Raw genomic sequence first — 18,923 nt, forward strand, 5'->3', positions numbered from 1 at the left:
ACAGTGCTTCAGGATGCGAACAGAAGATGAACAGAACAGCGCATGGATAAGACTAATGTCTACTGGACATTCACTGGCAAGCTAATGATCAAGCACAGGACAAAACAGTAAACAAATGTGGAACCACTGGGGAAGCTCTATGTCTCATCTCCGTCAAGTTTTGAGCATGCACAAAACTTTTTGGTGGATTCGCAGGACATCAGCTGACAAGGAACACATTTAATAAATGAGAAAATAATTTTTACAGGACACAAATGGACACTGTTACGCACATATTTCCTCAATCTGTCACAGTGTGACAGACTTTACAACAAAGGTTATTTAATTTCTGGGTGTTAATTTTTGATGTAAAGTCTTTGTAGTTCCAAACCTTTGACTTGTGAAGATGCACTGTTGTTCTTCAAAAGCCTTGACTTAATTCTTTTAAAGTTTCAAATGTGTGTCCACATGCTTGAGTATCTTCCTACCAGCCACAAAACAAACTCTCCAGAGGCCTGAGTGCAGGGCCATCTTCACCTCCATGCTCTGGTTCTGCTGGAGGATGATGCCCTCCACCATAATCAGCCAGTAGTCCGTAGACACTGCCACACCCACCAGCAGCAGTCCACATGCTCCAAACACTGTGGACAGGATGGTCAACGCACGGCTGCTGCACGAACTCATCTGGAGAGCAGAGTAAAGGGGGGATGGGTGTCAGAAGCAGCTCACCAAAGTTCAACAAAGCCACAGGGGTGAAAATGGGAGTATAAATTTAATCATCACAGAGAGGAGGTTGCTTGTGACAGGCAAAGACAGACATGCATGCACACAAAAAGATACAGGCTATCTTTCTTGTTTTACTCAGTGACACAACTGCTGGCAAACAACACAGTTAAAGGGCAAACAGTTTTAACCAGATAAAGGCTTTATGATGATAAAAGTTCAAAAACTGAACCTGAGTGAGAGCTACAGATCAGATGCATGGGGGCAGGCATGTGATGTGTTTCACTGCAAATCCTCGATTCCCTCAGACCATCTGCTTCATATTTGTGTATTTGTTCAGTCACTGTCCTCTGCTTAAATTGGGACAGCTACACAACATTACCAATAATGAGTAAGAGAGTGTGAATTCACAGAATGAAGATGTGTATAATTATCCTTATACACATCATCCATTTTTTCTTAAAGGACAACTTAACCTTTACATGAAGCCTTGTGTTCCAGATATAGTGCTGGAACTGCCAGGTCAGGTCTGGGAGCACACCCTGGTGCCCGCTTGTTGCCACATCCACCACACCACGCAACCATCTTGGATGGCAACCACCCAGGTAGCTAACAGGTTCATTCTCACCTCTTTAAAACAGCCATTTATCTACAGGGTGGGCATCCCCCTGGTCTTTTCCAGCTGTTGGGATCTTCAGCACTGAGGCACCTATGTGCTGGATCGTGCACAGAGAAATGCTCCACATGGCCAAAGTGACATAGACAGTGTTCTCTTTCAGTGGACGTGGCACCCCTCAGAGTTTTCCTAACCATTCTTTTGACAGAAAAATAAAATTATCCAGGGGGAACCCAAAGATCCTCAGAAGAGATCTAGCACCAAAGACATCCAGTCATCATTGGTAAGTGTCCAAGTCTGATAAACATACAATAAGACAGGAAGTACCAGGACCCCAAAGATTTGGGCCCATATTCATGAAGTAGCCTAAAGCTAAAAATAGCCCCTAGTGATGTTATTCTAAGAAAAATCTTAGAATTCCTCAAATTCTTACACATTTCTTAGAATTTTCCCTTGGTAAGATGAAAGTTGTCCGCAAAACACCTTAGGTCTTAAGAGAGCTCCTAAGGTGCCAAACTGGTAAGAACAGGGAGGAGGACTTTTAAGAAGCCTAAGAGTGTCTTAAGCAGAGGAGATGGCATAAAAGACAGAGAGGAAGCAGAGATATTTTACGTATGTAGGATGACAGTGAGTCAGTAGCACACTACCCGCTTAATCTACTTAATTATTATTTTATGTTAATTTACTGTATTAATGTATTTACAAATTGTTTAGGTTCTTGTTATCATATACACACTATTATTGTTATTATTATTATTATGTAGGTATTATTAATATTATTATTATATAATTTTCTTTTCTTTTATTATTACTTCTATTTTGTCATTTGATTTTAAATGGACCACAGTGGACATAAGTGTTTTCACTTTCTTGTGTCATGCATGTGTTTTTAACGTATTTACAATCATATTATGTACTCACAATGAACATACTAAATAAACTCATGCACTCACGCATGCATGCATGCATGCATGCACACTTCTAATATATACATATTTGGCTTGTGAATTAGGTATGTTCAAACATTTTCAAGCTGTGTAACAAGTCATTTAATTTTGCTGGGTTTATCCTCACAATCTTAATGTACTTCAGGATACATGATCGGTTGATTTCACTGTCCATTCATGACTAGGAGGGCGGAGCACATTTATTATTTATTTCTCCTCCCCTTTCTGTGACAACCAATCACAGCTCTTAGAGGACTGTGTCATACCTAACAACCGGGTCAACCCCACCTCCTCACAAACAAAGGAGTTTCTGTCCCTCCTTGCTCAGAGTTGCTCTCAGACACCTCCTGGCTCACTCTTAGGGCAAGATTTCTTGCCAGGAAATTTTAGGCTATGTTAGGAGCTCTTTGATAGGGCTTTGAGTTGCTTCGTGGATACAGGCCCTGGATCTTACTTTCTTTCTTCTGAAAAGCTATTGACATTGTCAAACATTTCTGTTCAGTGGCCTCATGCAACTGTGATGGACATTTTTGAAAATCCCTTTAGTGATTTCACCTGTCAGGTTCGCTGCAGAGTAACCAGTATTTTGATAGTTTAAGATAAAAAAAAAACTATGAGGCTATGTTTGCTCCTGTCCATTTGCGTGTAAATGACAATTCAAAAAGCAGACAACACATCATATTAAATTCTGCAGTTAGAGGCTCCTTATGTAAGGGCAAATTTTATTAAATTTGAAGGAAATTCCAAATCTTTTCTTTGCATTTCATCTCATTTAATATCTTTCCCAGTATTCCATGATTTGACCTTGTTATATGGCAAAGGCTTGTGCTGCAGAAAAGATGAAGGCCCAAGTATGAACTCTCTGAGTACATCTTTTAGTTAGGCAATTACGCTGCCCAGACTTTGAGTTTATCTTTCTAGCTATCATTGCAATATTGACATATGATAACACTTCAAGTGTGTGTGTGTCTTACTTTCAACAATTATACAATGAAAGAAAGAAAGAAAGAACCCATGATCCCTGTACAGGTTCATCACAGTTGTATCATCTAAAGATTAATATTTTCACTGAGGTTTTTTCCCCACCACAGGACTGGGTAATTACAAATAAACTTTTACATTATCTATTTACTACATTTAAACAACTTTATACTACAAACAGTATTTCAATTTGAAGAAGTCACTTAAGTGAGTGACAAGACATTTTGAAGACTAAGGGCTTCATTTCCTAAGAGCCCATATAAACGAGTGCTACATTACATGCGCTCTCCAAACTTTTGCACAATGGAGAATGTTTTGTGGGTGATTTACTAAAAATAACTGTGCACATGATATATAGACAGCAGAATGTAAATGAGGATTTTGTGTGTGTTAATGACCATAAGCCCAAACTGAAATTAAATCAGCTACTCCCAGCTATGAGCCTTACGCTCAGTTACACACGAGCATATAAGTGAATGTGTTCACACACTGGCAATTAAAAAAACCCAACAACAATCTGTTATTTCAGAATTTTAATTATTGTTCCATCCACTGTATTTAAGCAAACTGGTGAATAATTATGCTGCCTTCTGCAACTGGAACCCAGAGCATGAATGCCATCAGCTGTGATCATCTAGATGTGCGTTTATATTTCTGTGTGTCATGGGGTGAGTAAACGGACTATCTGCATCAGACGTTCAAAGCGCTTTACAACTAATGCCTTACATTCACTCCGATGTGAGGGTGCTGTCATACAAGGTACTCAGTACACATCGGGAGCAACTAGGGGATTAAGGACCTTGCCCAAGGGCCCTTAGTGATTTTCCGGTCAGGCTGGGATTTGAACCGAGGATCCTCTGGTCTCAAACCCAATGCTTAACCACTAGACCATCACCTCCCCTTTGATTTACTTTTGACTGTCTAGTTCTTTTCTTTGTACATGCACCACAAAAACTATAATGCTGTTCACATTTGAGAAACTCATTTTATACCAGTTTTCATTAAATATATTGGAGCGTCCATGTGAAAGTGACTTTTAAGTACATTAGTGACAGTGACAATCAGGAGTCACACTAAAATGTACTTGGTCCACCTGTAATGCCTCAAGATATTTGTTCAGAACCTAACAAACAAAATGCAAACAGTGAACTATTTAAATATGCCCCATGTTTACAATTATTATTTTTTTTTAAATTCTGTCTATGAGGAGGCAGAGGTGTCTCAGCCTCTGAAATGATCAGGCTTGGTGATCAGGAATGGCTGGACACAAATGCAGGACTCGGACAAACAGCTCTGGCTTTTAAAAGAGTTTACTTGCAGGATAAGCTGGGGTTGGTACATGAGAAGACAGTCCAAAAAATACAACAGTACAATAATCATCAGGCTAAGGAATGGTCTGGAAAACAGGCAGAAGGTCAAAAACACAACAAGGCAGGCAGGATGAGAAAAATGCAAAGCTGGAAAGAAAGCCCAAGGCACATCAATCTTTGGAGGGGAATAGAAAACCAAGTGAAGCTTATATACACCCAGGTGATGAGCTACAGGTGGAAAGCACCAGAACAAGGGTGTGACCAGATAGAGTGAAACACCCACCACCAAGCACCAAGAGACAGACAAGAGAGATAGAGACAGAAAACCCCAAGCAGAGAAAAAACAGCAAGAGAACTAATATCAAAAGAAAACAGTAAAACAAAAAAACACCCCACACATAACAATACAAAAGTTCAAATCCTGACAGTAATAAAAGTCTATCACTTATGTTTCAAACACACAATGTTCAGATGCAAACAGGACTTGCTAAAGTTCCTTTTGATTTTGATCAATCTTATGGCGTATGCAAGCCTCACCTATTTATAGGTTCACATTCCACAGTTTTGTGTACTCAGGAAGACACAGACACTAAACTACATATTAATGAAGGCAAATTTGTTAAATGGACAATGTGCACTAATTATGGGAAAGTTCAAACCTCCCATCTGGTCAGAAAATCACTAAGGAGTGGCTGGGCAAGGTCTTTAATCTGTGGTGAATGTGAGGCATTACTGTAAAGTGTGTTCATCTTCTGATATAGATGGAAAAGCACAGTCCCATCCATATTTTGCACACTAGAAAGACAGTCCTCAGTACGCACTGCTCAGAAATCACCTTGCACATTTTTTTTTTTTTTTTTTTTTGGAGCTATGATGTTTGTGCACATTGATACACATGCAAACCTTTAGTAAATTAGGCCCTAAATGAGAAGTCTAGTTGCTTTAGTGGCAGCACAGATTGTCCTTACTAAAGATCACCTCTGCATGTGATTTCACTGATAATCACCACTTTATGTTGAAAGGAGGAGCTCATCAGTAAAACCACCTGCTGAGGTGGCCAGCTGCAGGGAAAAACTGCACTGTCTTAGCTCTTCATGGCAAAAACCACTACCCAACCCTGGTCCAGATTTTCTTCATAACTGGGACCTTCATCAATAGACTGCAATTCGTATTTCACCAAACCTGCCTTCTATGAGGCCCACATGAGGTACACACATGTACTGTGCTGTACTTGACATTCTCTCCCCTGATGGCTGATAATAAGTCATCATCAGTGCTGCATGCATTCAACTTCATGCTAAAGTTTTCTGTTGCACTGAGACTGTGCAGGTGTTTACACACACTCAGGTCACTCGATGTGTTGTGCACTTTGTAGCACAATCATTATCTACAACATTCCAACTGTGGCCATTAAACAATGCACCCGGCATTCACACACTGGCATTCAATGTTCAGCCACTCAAAATAACGACTGGACAAATGTGGTGCAAGAAAACATCCCCACATCATTACGCACACTGTTTAGTCTGCAGCCTGGACTGTGGACGAGGAGCAGAATGAATTGTTTACACAGCAGCCTGACCCTGCATGTCACTGCAAAATAGAAATGTGCCATCTCAGGAAGTGTTTTTCATTTGCTACCTGTCCACTTTCAGTGACCAACATCTCCACCTCACTGCCCTGTCAGCACAGAGCATCATCATGTTCTTATGTAACTTAACTTCCTCTGCATGTCACTGCTGTGATATTATTTACAGCATATATGTGTCATGTTTGTTTATTTTCCTGTGACCACGATCATTAATCAAATATTTCCTCCACATACATTTTTTTGCTGTTACAGCACTTAGCCCAGTCAGCCCACAGCATCTTTATCGTGTCTGCATTCTTATGTTTTTTTTTTATCATAATCAATACGGTACAAATTAAAATCAATATAGGTGTTTAATATAGTTAAAATGAATAGTTTTTGAGTGATTTAGAGTGTGACGGTGTAGTGGCAAGCATGTTCAGCCAACTGGCTTTACAGGAGGAAGGTACAGCAGTAATCACTGTGTTTCTGTGTTGTAGATCTCTGTGTTGTGTGCTTTAGCTATTCCAAAGACATACAAGTTCATTGGTGGTTGTAAACTGGCCATGTGTGAATGGGTTGCCTACATGTGTGTACTGGGATTGTGTTCAACATGTGCCTCCTTCATACCTCAGCAGACTACCTGTTCTACCAAAACATAATCAAAAATACAACTGCGCACTTTGAAATAGAAAAATCTACTTTCATAGCAATTTTGATTGACACTTGAGACTATCTATCTATCTATCTATCTATCTATCTATCTATCTATCTATCTATCTATCTATCTATCTATCTATCTATCTATCTATCTATCTATCTATCTATCTATCTATCTATCTATCTATCTATCTATCTATCTATCTATCTATCTATCTATCTATCTATCTATCTATCTATCATATTAATGGAGGTCAGTTAAATGAAGAATAATGTATCATTGAAGCCAATGATTTTTTTTTTCATTACTTGTGATTACACTTTATATAATTAGAAATATTTTGGCATCTTTTTAAACATTACAAAATTGAAAATCAAAGAAATTACACTTGGTCAGCCACCTGCATTACCCTCATAGCCAATAAAGGGTCTGCGGCCCACACTTTGAGAATAACTACAGCAGAAAGTTGAGAATCCAAAATATGTTTACAAAATAAATAAATACCCCCCCCATGCATTTTCCTCCTCATGCATTTCAAGTGCTCTTTTGGGCAACATTTTGTATTTTTATTTTTTGTGTGATAAAACAAATTTTTGTATGCTGCTGCGTCTAAAGTACAATTTGCGACCGCCTTTCCTTTTGTAAAGAATGTTTTTACAAATAAACTATTCACTGACTCCACAGTGAGCACTTATGGCGTTAAACCAGATAGTGTTAAGTCAAGCATATCATTCTATAAATCAACTCTCTTAGAGATCATCATCCCCGTGACCCAGTCCCGCATAAGCGGTTGAGGATGAGTGAGTGAGTAAGAGATCATCATCTTGAATTAACACGATGACAGTGCTGATTTTACACTGTCTGGAATGGAGCCATATGTACTCAATGTTGTGTGCAAAATTTGCTGTGCATATATCACAATGTTTGTCTTTGTTAATGTTTGCCGTTCATTCATTTATTCATTCATTGACGTGTGCTTACTCAGGAGAGTTGGTAAGGTTAGACCTTACCAATATGAAGCAATTTGGGGCAGTTCTGTTGTGATTTAGTGTTATACGAGGGCTGTCAATAAAGTATAGGTCCTTTTTATTTTTTTCAAAAACTATATGGAATTCATTCATATGTTTTTACGTCAGACATGCTTGAACCCTCGTGCGCATGCGTGAGTTTTTCCACGCCTGTCGGTGACGTCATTCGCCTGTGAGCACTCCTTGTGGGAGGAGTCGTCCAACCCCTCGTCGGAATTCCTTTGTCTGAGAAGTTGCTGAGAGACTGGCGCTTTGTTTGATCAAAATTTTTTCTAAACCTGTGAGGCACATCGAAGTGGACACGGTTCGAAAAATTAAGCTGGTTTTCGGTGAAAATTTTAACAGCTGATGAGAGATTTTGAGATGATACTGTCGCTTTAAGGACTTCCCACGGAGCGAGACGTCGTGCAGCGCTCCCAGGCGCCGTCGTCAGCCTGTTTCACGCTGAAAACCTCCACATTTCAGGCTCTATTGATCCAGGACGTCGTGAGAGAACAAGAGACGTTTCAGAAGAAGTCGGTTTCAGCATTTTATCCAGATATTCCACTGTTAAAGGAGATTTTTTTTAATGAAAGACGTGCGGACGGATTACAGCGTTGGCTCGCAGCCACCGCGACGCTCCGCCACAGGAAAAACACCTCTGTGTTGATAACCATTTGTAAAATCCAGGTGGCTTTTGATGGCTTTCAGTGGAGTGAGTATCTGAGAAATTGTTTAACAGCTGGACATGTTCCAACTTGTCCTTAAGGCTTCCAACAGAGAGCGGCGCAGCGTTTGTAGCTGTACCAACAGAACAGAGGATGATTCTCGTTTATTGACTGCAACAAGACAAGAGTCCCAGTTAGTGACTTTAATCCACACAAAAGTGACTCACGATTGACATATTTTAATGGCTTTGAGAGGGGTTAAGAAGTGAACTTTCCGCTTGTTAACCAAAAACAGCGGATCAAAGCACTGCTTCAATGTTCAAGCTTCAAAGTGGAGTCGCGCTGCAGAAGCGGTTGATTACAGACCCGCTGCAGGGTCTGCAGTCAACATAGAGAAATGATCATTTTACTGACAAACACCCTCAAAAACAACGGCCGCTCTGAAGGACTGATAATGGAATCGTTAAGCAAAAAGGCTACTGATGTCGGTGGATCGAATCATTTTTTAACGATAACCGAAAAGAACCAGTTCTCGATACCCAACCCTAGTGATTTTACTGTGTACAGAAACATTTCTGCTGCTTTGAAGGTCCCGACAGTGGCCTCCATCATCTGTAAACAGAAGACGTTCAGATCCACCAGGACTCTTCCTAAAACTGGCCGCTGGTTTAAACTGAGTGATCAGGGGAGAAAGGGCCTTAGTCAGGGAGGTGACCAAGAACCCGATGGTCAATCTGTCAGAGCTCCAGCATTTCTCTGTGGGGAGAGGAGAACCTTCCAGAAGAACAACCATCTCTGCAGCAATCCACCAATCAGGCATTTTACAAGTTGAGTTGAGTTGTTAAGTTGAGTTCAACATCCAAAACTTGTAAGAGCTCTATGTTAAAGAGAGGTAGCAAGTAGACATAACTAAATGCAGCAGCATGTTTTAGAGTGAGGGATCAGACATGAATCAATGAACCTATGCAGGAAATATCACTGAATACAATGAACACATACAGAAAATATTACTTAAAAAATTCACCAGGAACTGAATACATACAGAACATAATAATACTTAAAAGTACACAGACGGGGGGTGGTGGTGGGTAACCCCAACATCTAACCTGTATTGCAAAAAAAAAGCTATCAAAAGACAATCTGCTTTTCGTATAAATGCGCACACGCACATGCACGCATATGCGCACACACACACACACACACACACACACACACACACACACACACACACACACACACACACACACACACACACACACACACACACACACACACACACACAAACAAAGGTTCAAATATAACGATATATGCCAGCCTTCAAAAACAAGGACCCTTCTGAATATTAGAATTAATCACAGAGTTTCACACGGTACTTTCATTTTTCATCTCTTTGTTTCTCTTTAATTTCATCAGAGCTCGTGACTCATGTCAGGAATGCTACACTGCTGATGACTATTGCAACAGAGACTTAAAACAGATGAGAGATCTGTGAGCAGACAGTGGTTTGAGTCAGTGTGAAAAACAAAACTCAAATAGTGAGGCCAAAAAGTGGAAAACAACCAAATTAAGACAAAAGATGGTGAAGCAGAGAGGATGAGTGAGGCTCAGAAATAAAAGGTCTCACCTTCATGTGGAAACGTCTTATAGAAGAAGTTAGGATGAACAGAGTTGTGGCACTGCAGAAATAAGTGGAACTGTCCTCCAGATTAGAACCACAGATAGTTCAGAAATAAACACAGTTCAGAACTGTGGACAGTTCAGAACCACGAATTGTTCAGAACCGCATAAGTTTGTCACCACATATAGTTCATAACCATAAATTGTTCAGAACCACAGATAATTCAGAACTGTGGACAGTTCATTGCCATGAACAGGTGAGAAAAAACAGACAGTTCATCACACAGATAGTTCAGAAACGTAGCCAGTCCAGAACCACGGACAGTTCATTACCACGGATAGTTCAGACAAACAGAACGTTCAGATCCGTGGACAGTTCATTGCCATGAACAGGTGAGAAAAAACACAATTCAGAACCACAGATAGTGAAGAACCAAGAGAGTTCAGACCACGGAGAGCTCATTGCCACAAACAGTTCAGAAATGTGGACAGTTCATCACCACAGATAGTTCAGAAACATAGCCAGTCCAGAACCACGGACAGTTCACTGCCATGGACGGTTCAGACAAATAGAATGTTCAGATCCGTGGACACTTCATTGCTACGGAGAGTTAAGAAGCACAAACTGTTCAGAACCATGGATAGTTAAGAACCACAGACAGTTCAGAATCATGGACAGTTCATCACCATGAACACTTCAGAACCACAGACAGTTTATCTGCAGGGACAGGTCAGAATCACAGACAGGTCAGAACCAGAGACAGTTCAGAACCACGGACAATTTATTACCAGGGACAGGTCAGAACCACAGACAGTTTATCGGCAGGGACAGGTCAGAATCACAGATAGGTCAGAACCGGGGACAGTTCAGAACCACGGACAATTTATCATCAGGGACAAGTTAGAACTACAGACAGTCCAGAACCGCGAACAGTTCATTGCCGCAGACAGTTCAGAAGCACAAACAGTTCAGAACCGTGAATAGTTAAGAACCATAGACAGTTCAGAACCATGGACAGTTCATCACCATGAACACTTCAGAACCACAGATAGTTTATCGTCAGGAACAGGTCAGAACTGGGGACAGTTTATCACCACGGACAGGTCAGAATCACAGACAGGTCAGAACCGGGGACAGTTCAGAACCATGGACAGTTTATCACCAGGGACAAGTCAGAATCACAGACAAGTCAGAACCAGGGACAGTTCAGAAACATGGACAGGTTATCACCAGGGACAGGTCAGAACCACAGACAGGTCAGAACCACAGACAGTTCAGAACCGCAGACAGTTCAGAAGCACAAACAGTTCAGAACCACAGACAGTTTATTGGTAGGGACAGGTCAGAATCACAGACAGGTCAGAACCGGGGACAGTTCAGAACCATGGACAGCTTATCACCAGGGACAGGTCAGAATCACAGACAGTTCAGAATCATGGACAGTTTATCACAAGGGACAGGTCAGAATCACAGACAGGTCAGAACCACAGACAGTTCAGAACCGCGGACAGTTTATCACCAGGGACAAGTCAGAATCACAGACAGGTCAGAACCGGGGACAGTTCAGAACCATGGACAGTTTATCACCAGGGACAAGTCAGAATCACAGACAAGTCAGAACCAGGGACAGTTCAGAAACATGGACAGGTTATCACCAGGGACAGGTCAGAACCACAGACAGGTCAGAACCACAGACAGTTCAGAACCGCAGACAGTTCAGAAGCACAAACAGTTCAGAACCACAGACAGTTTATTGGTAGGGACAGGTCAGAATCACAGACAGGTCAGAACCAGGGGACAGTTCAGAACCATGGACAGCTTATCACCAGGGACAGGTCAGAATCACAGACAGTTCAGAATCATGGACAGTTTATCACAAGGGACAGGTCAGAATCACAGACAGGTCAGAACCACAGACAGTTCAGAACCGCGGACAGTTCCCTCGTGCCAGGGAAAAATGTGTTTTCTCCATCTTTCAAACACAAAGCCTTCGTCACACATGGACACGACATTCCGCAGAGGTCCTTCAGAACAGAACAGACCGGAGATTGAGTTTGGAAAAGAAATCCAGCTGATAACAACGTGATAAGAATCCCGTTCCGGAGCTCTGAGACAGACTAAAAGCAATGAGCCCTTTGAAGCGGTTAGAAGGGAGCCACGGGAGGACAAAACATTAAATTCTCTGTAATCTGAGGCAATCTACGTCCTCACATGGCGCCAAAAACTCACCGGAACCAGCCGCGACACAGAGCGCTGCGTAAAAGTGCAAATACAATGTATTTGTGACGGATACGAGAAAAGGAGAAGCGGTATATGGATGATCAAGACGGGGACGCGCCATCGGTCATGCACACACAACTTTGGCTGTCCAGCCTGGACAACATGAAATTAAACGAGAAAATAAACTTCGACACAACGAGCAGAGCGCGTCCTCGCGCGCTGGCGTCTGAATTAAACGGAATCACGTGTAAAATCAGCATTTAAACAGTCCGTGACGCCGGGCGGAGAGACGTGCGTGCCGAGTTTGCTGGTGATGATAAACAGGGAGCACGTGAGTGAACCGGACAGACGCTGTAAACAAAAAGCAAAAAAACTGCGCCCGCACTGAATTAACGAACCACCACCGCAGCTCGGTTCCCAGCTGGCACCGAGATCACCGACAGAAAAAAATAAATAAATAAATAAAAAAAATTAAAAAACGCTAAATTAGTTCATGTGCATGATTTAAAAGATGAAGGTACTCACCGTGACACGAGCCGCGCGCACACGTCAGTAGTAAAGACACCGGAGAGGCTCGGACGCTTTTGCTCTCTCTCTCTCTCTCTCTCTCTCTCTCTCGCTCTCTCTCTCTCTCTCCTCCCCTCTCCCCCCTCTCTCTCTCTCTCTCTCTTTCTCTCTCTCTCCTACCCCCCCTCTCTCTCCTCCCCTCTCCCCCTCTCTCTCCCCCCTCTCTCTCCCCCCCCTCCCCCCCTCTCTCTCTCTCTTTCTCTCTCTCTCCTACCCCCCCTCTCTCTCCTCCCCTCTCCCCCTCTCTCTCCCCCCTCTCTCTCTCCCCCCTCCCCCTCTCTATCTCTCTCTCCCCCTCTCTCCCCCTCCCCCTCTCTATCTCTCTCTCCCCCTCCCCCCTCTCTCCTCCCTCCCCCCTCTCTCTCTCTCCCCACCTCTCTCTCTCTCTCCTCTCTCTCCCCCCCCCTTTCGGGCACTGCGGTGGATCGGTACACCCCGATAAACCCTGCAGCTCCGGAACTGCGTGATGCAAGGTGTCTGATTGCCGGTAATTAATTTGAGGATGCAAATGTGTCTCGACACTTTGTCCTGCGGATCAAAAAAAAAAAAAGTTTTGTGGGTAACTAACGGGGACTAGAAGGAGAGAGCATATCTTACCCATATTGGCCTCTCTTCATTGGCTTCCTGTTAATTCTAGAATAGAATTTAAAATTCTTCTTCTTACTTATAAGGTTTTGAATAATCAGGTCCCATCTTATCTTAGGGACCTCATAGTACCATATCACCCCAATAGAGCGCTTCGCTCTCAGACTGCAGGCTTACTTGTAGTTCCTAGGGTTTGTAAGAGTAGAATGGGAGGCAGAGCCTTCAGCTTTCAGGCTCCTCTCCTGTGGAACCAGCTCCCAATTCAGATCAGGGAGACAGACACCCTCTCTACTTTTAAGATTAGGCTTAAAACTTTCCTTTTTGCTAAAGCTTATAGTTAGGGCTGGATCAGGTGACCCTGAACCATCCCTTAGTTATGCTGCTATAGACTTAGACTGCTGGGGGGTTCCCATGATGCACTGTTTCTTTCTCTTTTTGCTCTGTATGCACCACTCTGCATTTAATCATTAGTGATTGATCTCTGCTCCCCTCCACAGCATGTCTTTTTCCTGGTTCTCTCCCTCAGCCCCAACCAGTCCCAGCAGAAGACTGCCCCTCCCTGAGCCTGGTTCTGCTGGAGGTTTCTTCCTGTTAAAAGGGAGTTTTTCCTTCCCACTGTTGCCAAGTGCTTGCTCACAGGGGGTCGTTTTGACCGTTGGGGTTTTTACGTAATTATTGTATGGCCTTGCCTTACAATATAAAGCGCCTTGTGGCAACTGTTTGTTGTGATTTGGCGCTATATAAATAAAATTGATTGATTGATTGATTGGATTAAAGGGGTCGTATTGTGCAGAACTCGTTTTTACCATCTCACAGTTTAATATTAAACATCCTCAAACTCATAAAATTCTCAGTTTATTTGTAAAAAATAAGTACAATTTTGGCCTGAGGCAGCTTGTTACATTTGTGACGTGTAAAATAGGTTTATATCTGGAGTGTTGTTGAGTCTTACAGGGGTCACCAACCCTGTTCTTGGAGGGCACCTGTCCTGCATGTTTTCCACATCTACCTACTCAAGTCACAGCTGATTTTTCCAGCTCTTGATTGGCTGAGAACACCTGATAGAGTTAATTGTCTGGGAGTGGAACAGTTAGAAAAACATGTTAGAAAACATGCAGGGCAGGTGCTCTCCAGGAAAAGGTTGGTGACCCCTGGTGGAGATTGAGAGCATGGCCAGCAGCAGGTCTTTTCCATTTAAATCAACAGGACACAGAGAATAGGTCTTTTTTTTTTTATATAGACATGAAATTTTTTTAGGATGCATAAACTCAGTGTCTGTTGGGTATTACTGGCTACAAACTTTAAAATTTAAGCTCATCGACCTTAGTCATATTAAATATTGTATTACTGATTTATATGTTATTTTTGTTGCTTATTTACAAAATATAGTACTGGTGATACTATTATTACATTTCTGAAGAGTATTTATGCTATGTTTGGAACCTGAAGTAAAAACCCTAACTTCTGGAAAAGTGAGTTCATGAGTTTACCTCGGAGACAAATATAAATAAACTATTTAGCCTATCACAGTAGAGCTAGGCTAACATTATCTTTTGGGCTAAATTAAATCATTAAATATGTTTTTTCTGATGTCTGGTGCTGTTAACTAATTGTATGTAGAATGTGAATATAATACATATAGTAGCAATATCTAGTTAAAAAATGTGTTACATTTTTAACATTAGTAACAGTGTTGTCTCACTACTCACAAACACAGCTGCCATGGCTGTGATGTTAATTCGTATTTCTTGGATTGCTCAATTTTCTCACGTTTACGAGCAAGGATTCCGGCCTGACAGAGCATTCAAGGCATTTTTCCTCAAGCTAGAGGTTGGAATCGCCCACTTTCCAAGGATTTTGAATGCAGCATGACCATTACAGCTCTTCACAAAATTGTTTTTTGCTTGCATTAATGGTAAATGTCCACCAGATGGACATATTGCTCCATTTCAAGAACCTTGAGTACAGGCTGCTGTAGGATGTGATAGTGAACCTGTTGCTTGTAATAGAAGATGTGCAGCACTTGCTATAAGCAAGCTGACCAGTGCTAATGCAGGGACGATTTAAACCATTCAGCTTATTCTCACAAAACATGCCCAGTAAAATGTACAAAAAAGTAATATTCATACATGTGTTTGACCTAGTCATACACATCCCACATATTTTCTCCCTGGAGGTGGTGATGATGTCACAGGTAACAAGATGTGACAACAAGATGTGATCATGTGACTGAGAAAAGTCACCTTTTCCTCATTGTTATTGTTGTTATTCTAACCCTAAACCTACTTCTAACCCTATCCAAAATGCAAACACGTGTTTCTAAACATGAAATGCAAAACAGGTGTCGAGCATGTGTGTGGAAATTCAACAGAATATGCATATCAGGTTTAACTTTTTGTGTGATATCATATTAACACACCATGACAATATTTTAACATATTGTCATGATAAAAAAAACGGTTTTCCACACCAAAACATTAAATCTAGCCTTTCCTCACTCTTCTCCTTCTTGCACAGTCAGGTTTTGAGAACTGTCTACTCCACACAGATTTCCCATACAGTGCCATACTGTTTGTATTTCTTCATAACTGATGTAAATAAAGTCCAAGACATATTCAGTGACTTGGAAATGTTCATGTATCCATCCCCTGACTTATCTGAAGAAAACTGGCAATAAAACTGATTATTTACATGTATTACACCAAAGGGGCTGATTACTTATGCAACCCATCATCTTGGCTTTTAAATTTTCAACAAATTTCTATCAAGTTGTAGAAATTTATTTTCAGTTTGATTCTGTGGAAGATAATTAAAAAAAAAATTATATTGAGAAGCCTGATTTACTTTTTGTATTTGAAATGCCATAAACAAATTAAAATGCATGAAATACCAAGGGGCTTATATATATATATATATATATATATATATATATATATATATATATATATAGTCCTCTGTTTGTCGTCCTCTTCCTTTGAATCGTGTAGTCCCCGTCCCCTGTCTGTGGACTATTTTTAGAATGCTGGTGGAAGTGGAGGGATCCTATATTTTTAGTAAGGATATCAGTAGTGAACAGCACACTCTGACCCCAGGGCAGAAGGGAGGGGGAGGGGGATGAGAGATGTAGGAATGCTAAAAAGGGAAGGAGTGGAAGAAGAGACAGGAATGAAGATAAGAGATAATATTGTGTCACAGTGACAGTGAAACATCGACTGCACAACACCAAAGTGCTGCATGTTCACTTACATGAAGGCAGATACCATCATGGGTGGAATGAAGCTTGCAGTTAGGAGTGGTCACATAGCAGGTTTTGTTTTCCCCTAAAATATACCAATTTTATATAAAATGTGGTTTGGAAGGAAACTATTCAAAAATGTCAAATGGTTTTGTACTTTTAATGAATGGCAGAGATTGTAAGCCATGAATCTGAAACATGTCATATGAGTGATACAGATGATACGCAACTAAAGGGATTAAAAAGAGATAATAGCAAGAGTAATTCCTATAGTGCTATGATTTATAGCAAACACAGGAAGACATTTACATAGAGTGACTGACAGGAGGTGCAGGTGAACAGAGAGAAAGTCACGGATACAAAGATAAAGGGCAGGTAGAGAGGAGGAGAGGGAGATGGAACGCTGATGAGATTTTAATGTGAAGGTCAACCTGTTATAACTCACTTCTCCACGGGGATATTAGTCCCATTTTGGGGCTGCGTGTGTGTGTCGGGTGCCAGGCTGCTTTAGGGAGACAGGAGTGAAAGTGAGATGCCTGAGAGGTGGTTTTGCTGGTTTGACAACTGCAGTACCACAGTAAATAGAAGGGTCAGCATCTTTTGTTTGTGTGTGTGTGTGTGTGTGTGTGCGCGCGCTAGAGACTGCACTTTTAAGCGTGAGTATGTGTGAAACCGAGGGCGAGGGAGTGAGTGAGCGTGACAAATAGTCGTGTGGAGAAGAAACAAAGAAGGAGTGGTGTGCGTTTGTTTCCCTGCAACGTGCACTCATTATCACAAAATAGAACACTTTGCTCTCTTTTTTCTCAATTTTTTGTGGTGCAAATTTATTTAATTGTTCTTCCAACACATAAAACAAAAGGTACTGCAATAACAGAGACATAGATGATTTAATTTATTATTTATTACTGTTGAAACAATGCCTCATATCTATCGCACAAAAATGTGATGTGCAACAATGACCTTTGGCCTCCACACAAACTGAGCTAAACCAATCAGATTGTTTACATTGTTCCTTTATGATCACATTTAAATGAACAATGTCGCTCCTCCAGATGACAAGCACGCATGAACGTGTTTACTCAGAAGAAAGACAATTTTATCAATTTAATGAAACAGCAGTTTCATTAGAATGCTGAGGTTGGATTATTTAACTGCATATCTGCAGCCACCTGCTCTGCTCAGATAGTGTTTAGTGAGAGTGCTGCTAATATTTTTCCATCTATTGAACAGACCGAGTGACCCTCTCTTTTAATTACACCTAATCAATTTTGTGAGTACATCATTACCCAGCAAAAAGACTTACACACCACACTGACGCACAAGTGCATGTACCTGCACAAGCTCACACGCTTTTTGTATTTTAGCTGGATCAAAAGAAGAAAAGTTTTTAAAATATTTTCTAAAACCACCAATACATATTTCATGGCAGCTGTGCACCACGAAAGGGGTGACTGTATAAATTCTGCAGAGAAAACTATAAAAATGATGCAGCTACGTGGTGGAAATATGAGGGTTTCCTTGCAGCGATGATGCAGGCGGTGTGGGCTCGGGCTGGGGACGCGACGCTCTAGACTACATTAAGTGTCACATTGTACTCTGTGCTTCAAGCATCTCCGCGGGTTGTCACAGGTCACGAGCGTGACGTTCAACCGAGAGGTCGAGTCAGGCCAGAGGAACTTGACCGTGCTTTTCCACAGGATGCCTGTCGGCTGGCAAAAACAAATAAACGAACAAATAAATAAGTAACGTCCGCCCGCTCAGCTTGTACCATTGTGGTTAAAGCGTCATTGAGCCATAACAGTTAAACCCACACCAACAGAATGAAACAGAAATACTTACAGTGAAGCAGATATGAGAATATTTAGAGCGGAATCCTGCAAATGGTGACGCAAGCATCAAATTCAGCACAAATACTCCTTAGACATTCCTCTTTTGAAAAAACTGACTGGCCACGTGAATTTTCAATAGGTAGTCGGGTAGGGGTCCAAATTAAAAGATGCTCCAATCATATTAAAAACTATACCACATTATTTGCCTGATCATAATGATTCCAAAAAGGTATAGTCTGGACTATCTGTGACTGAATGTTATGGAGTTATGGGGTAAAAACAGCAAGAATAGTGACAAAGGTCAATTTCAGTTTGTACAGGGGTCAAAAGTTAAAGTTGCTCCAATTTTGGTAAAAAGTGATGTAAATTATTGGGTGAGTTAATAGGGTTTTAGAAAGGTAGTTTGG

The 18,923-nt window shown here is 41.3% G+C and overlaps 1 protein-coding gene across 1 annotated transcript in view; it reads right to left on the reverse strand.

The window, feature by feature from the left end:
- The window catches only part of LOC117514248 (voltage-dependent calcium channel gamma-7 subunit-like), a 62,055-nt gene extending 49,131 nt beyond the window's left edge, over positions 1 to 12,924 (reverse strand). The window contains exons 1-2 of the mRNA XM_034174614.1: positions 12,826 to 12,924; positions 468 to 663 (exon numbers count right to left, since the gene is read on the reverse strand). Coding sequence (XP_034030505.1) covers positions 468 to 663 — 196 coding nt within the window. The 5' untranslated portion in view covers positions 12,826 to 12,924. The remainder of the gene's footprint in view (positions 1 to 467; positions 664 to 12,825) is intronic.
- Between the last annotated feature and the right edge of the window lie 5,999 nt (positions 12,925 to 18,923).

This window comes from Thalassophryne amazonica, chromosome 7 (assembly GCF_902500255.1).
Source record: "Thalassophryne amazonica chromosome 7, fThaAma1.1, whole genome shotgun sequence".
Classification (NCBI taxonomy): domain Eukaryota; kingdom Metazoa; phylum Chordata; class Actinopteri; order Batrachoidiformes; family Batrachoididae; genus Thalassophryne; species Thalassophryne amazonica.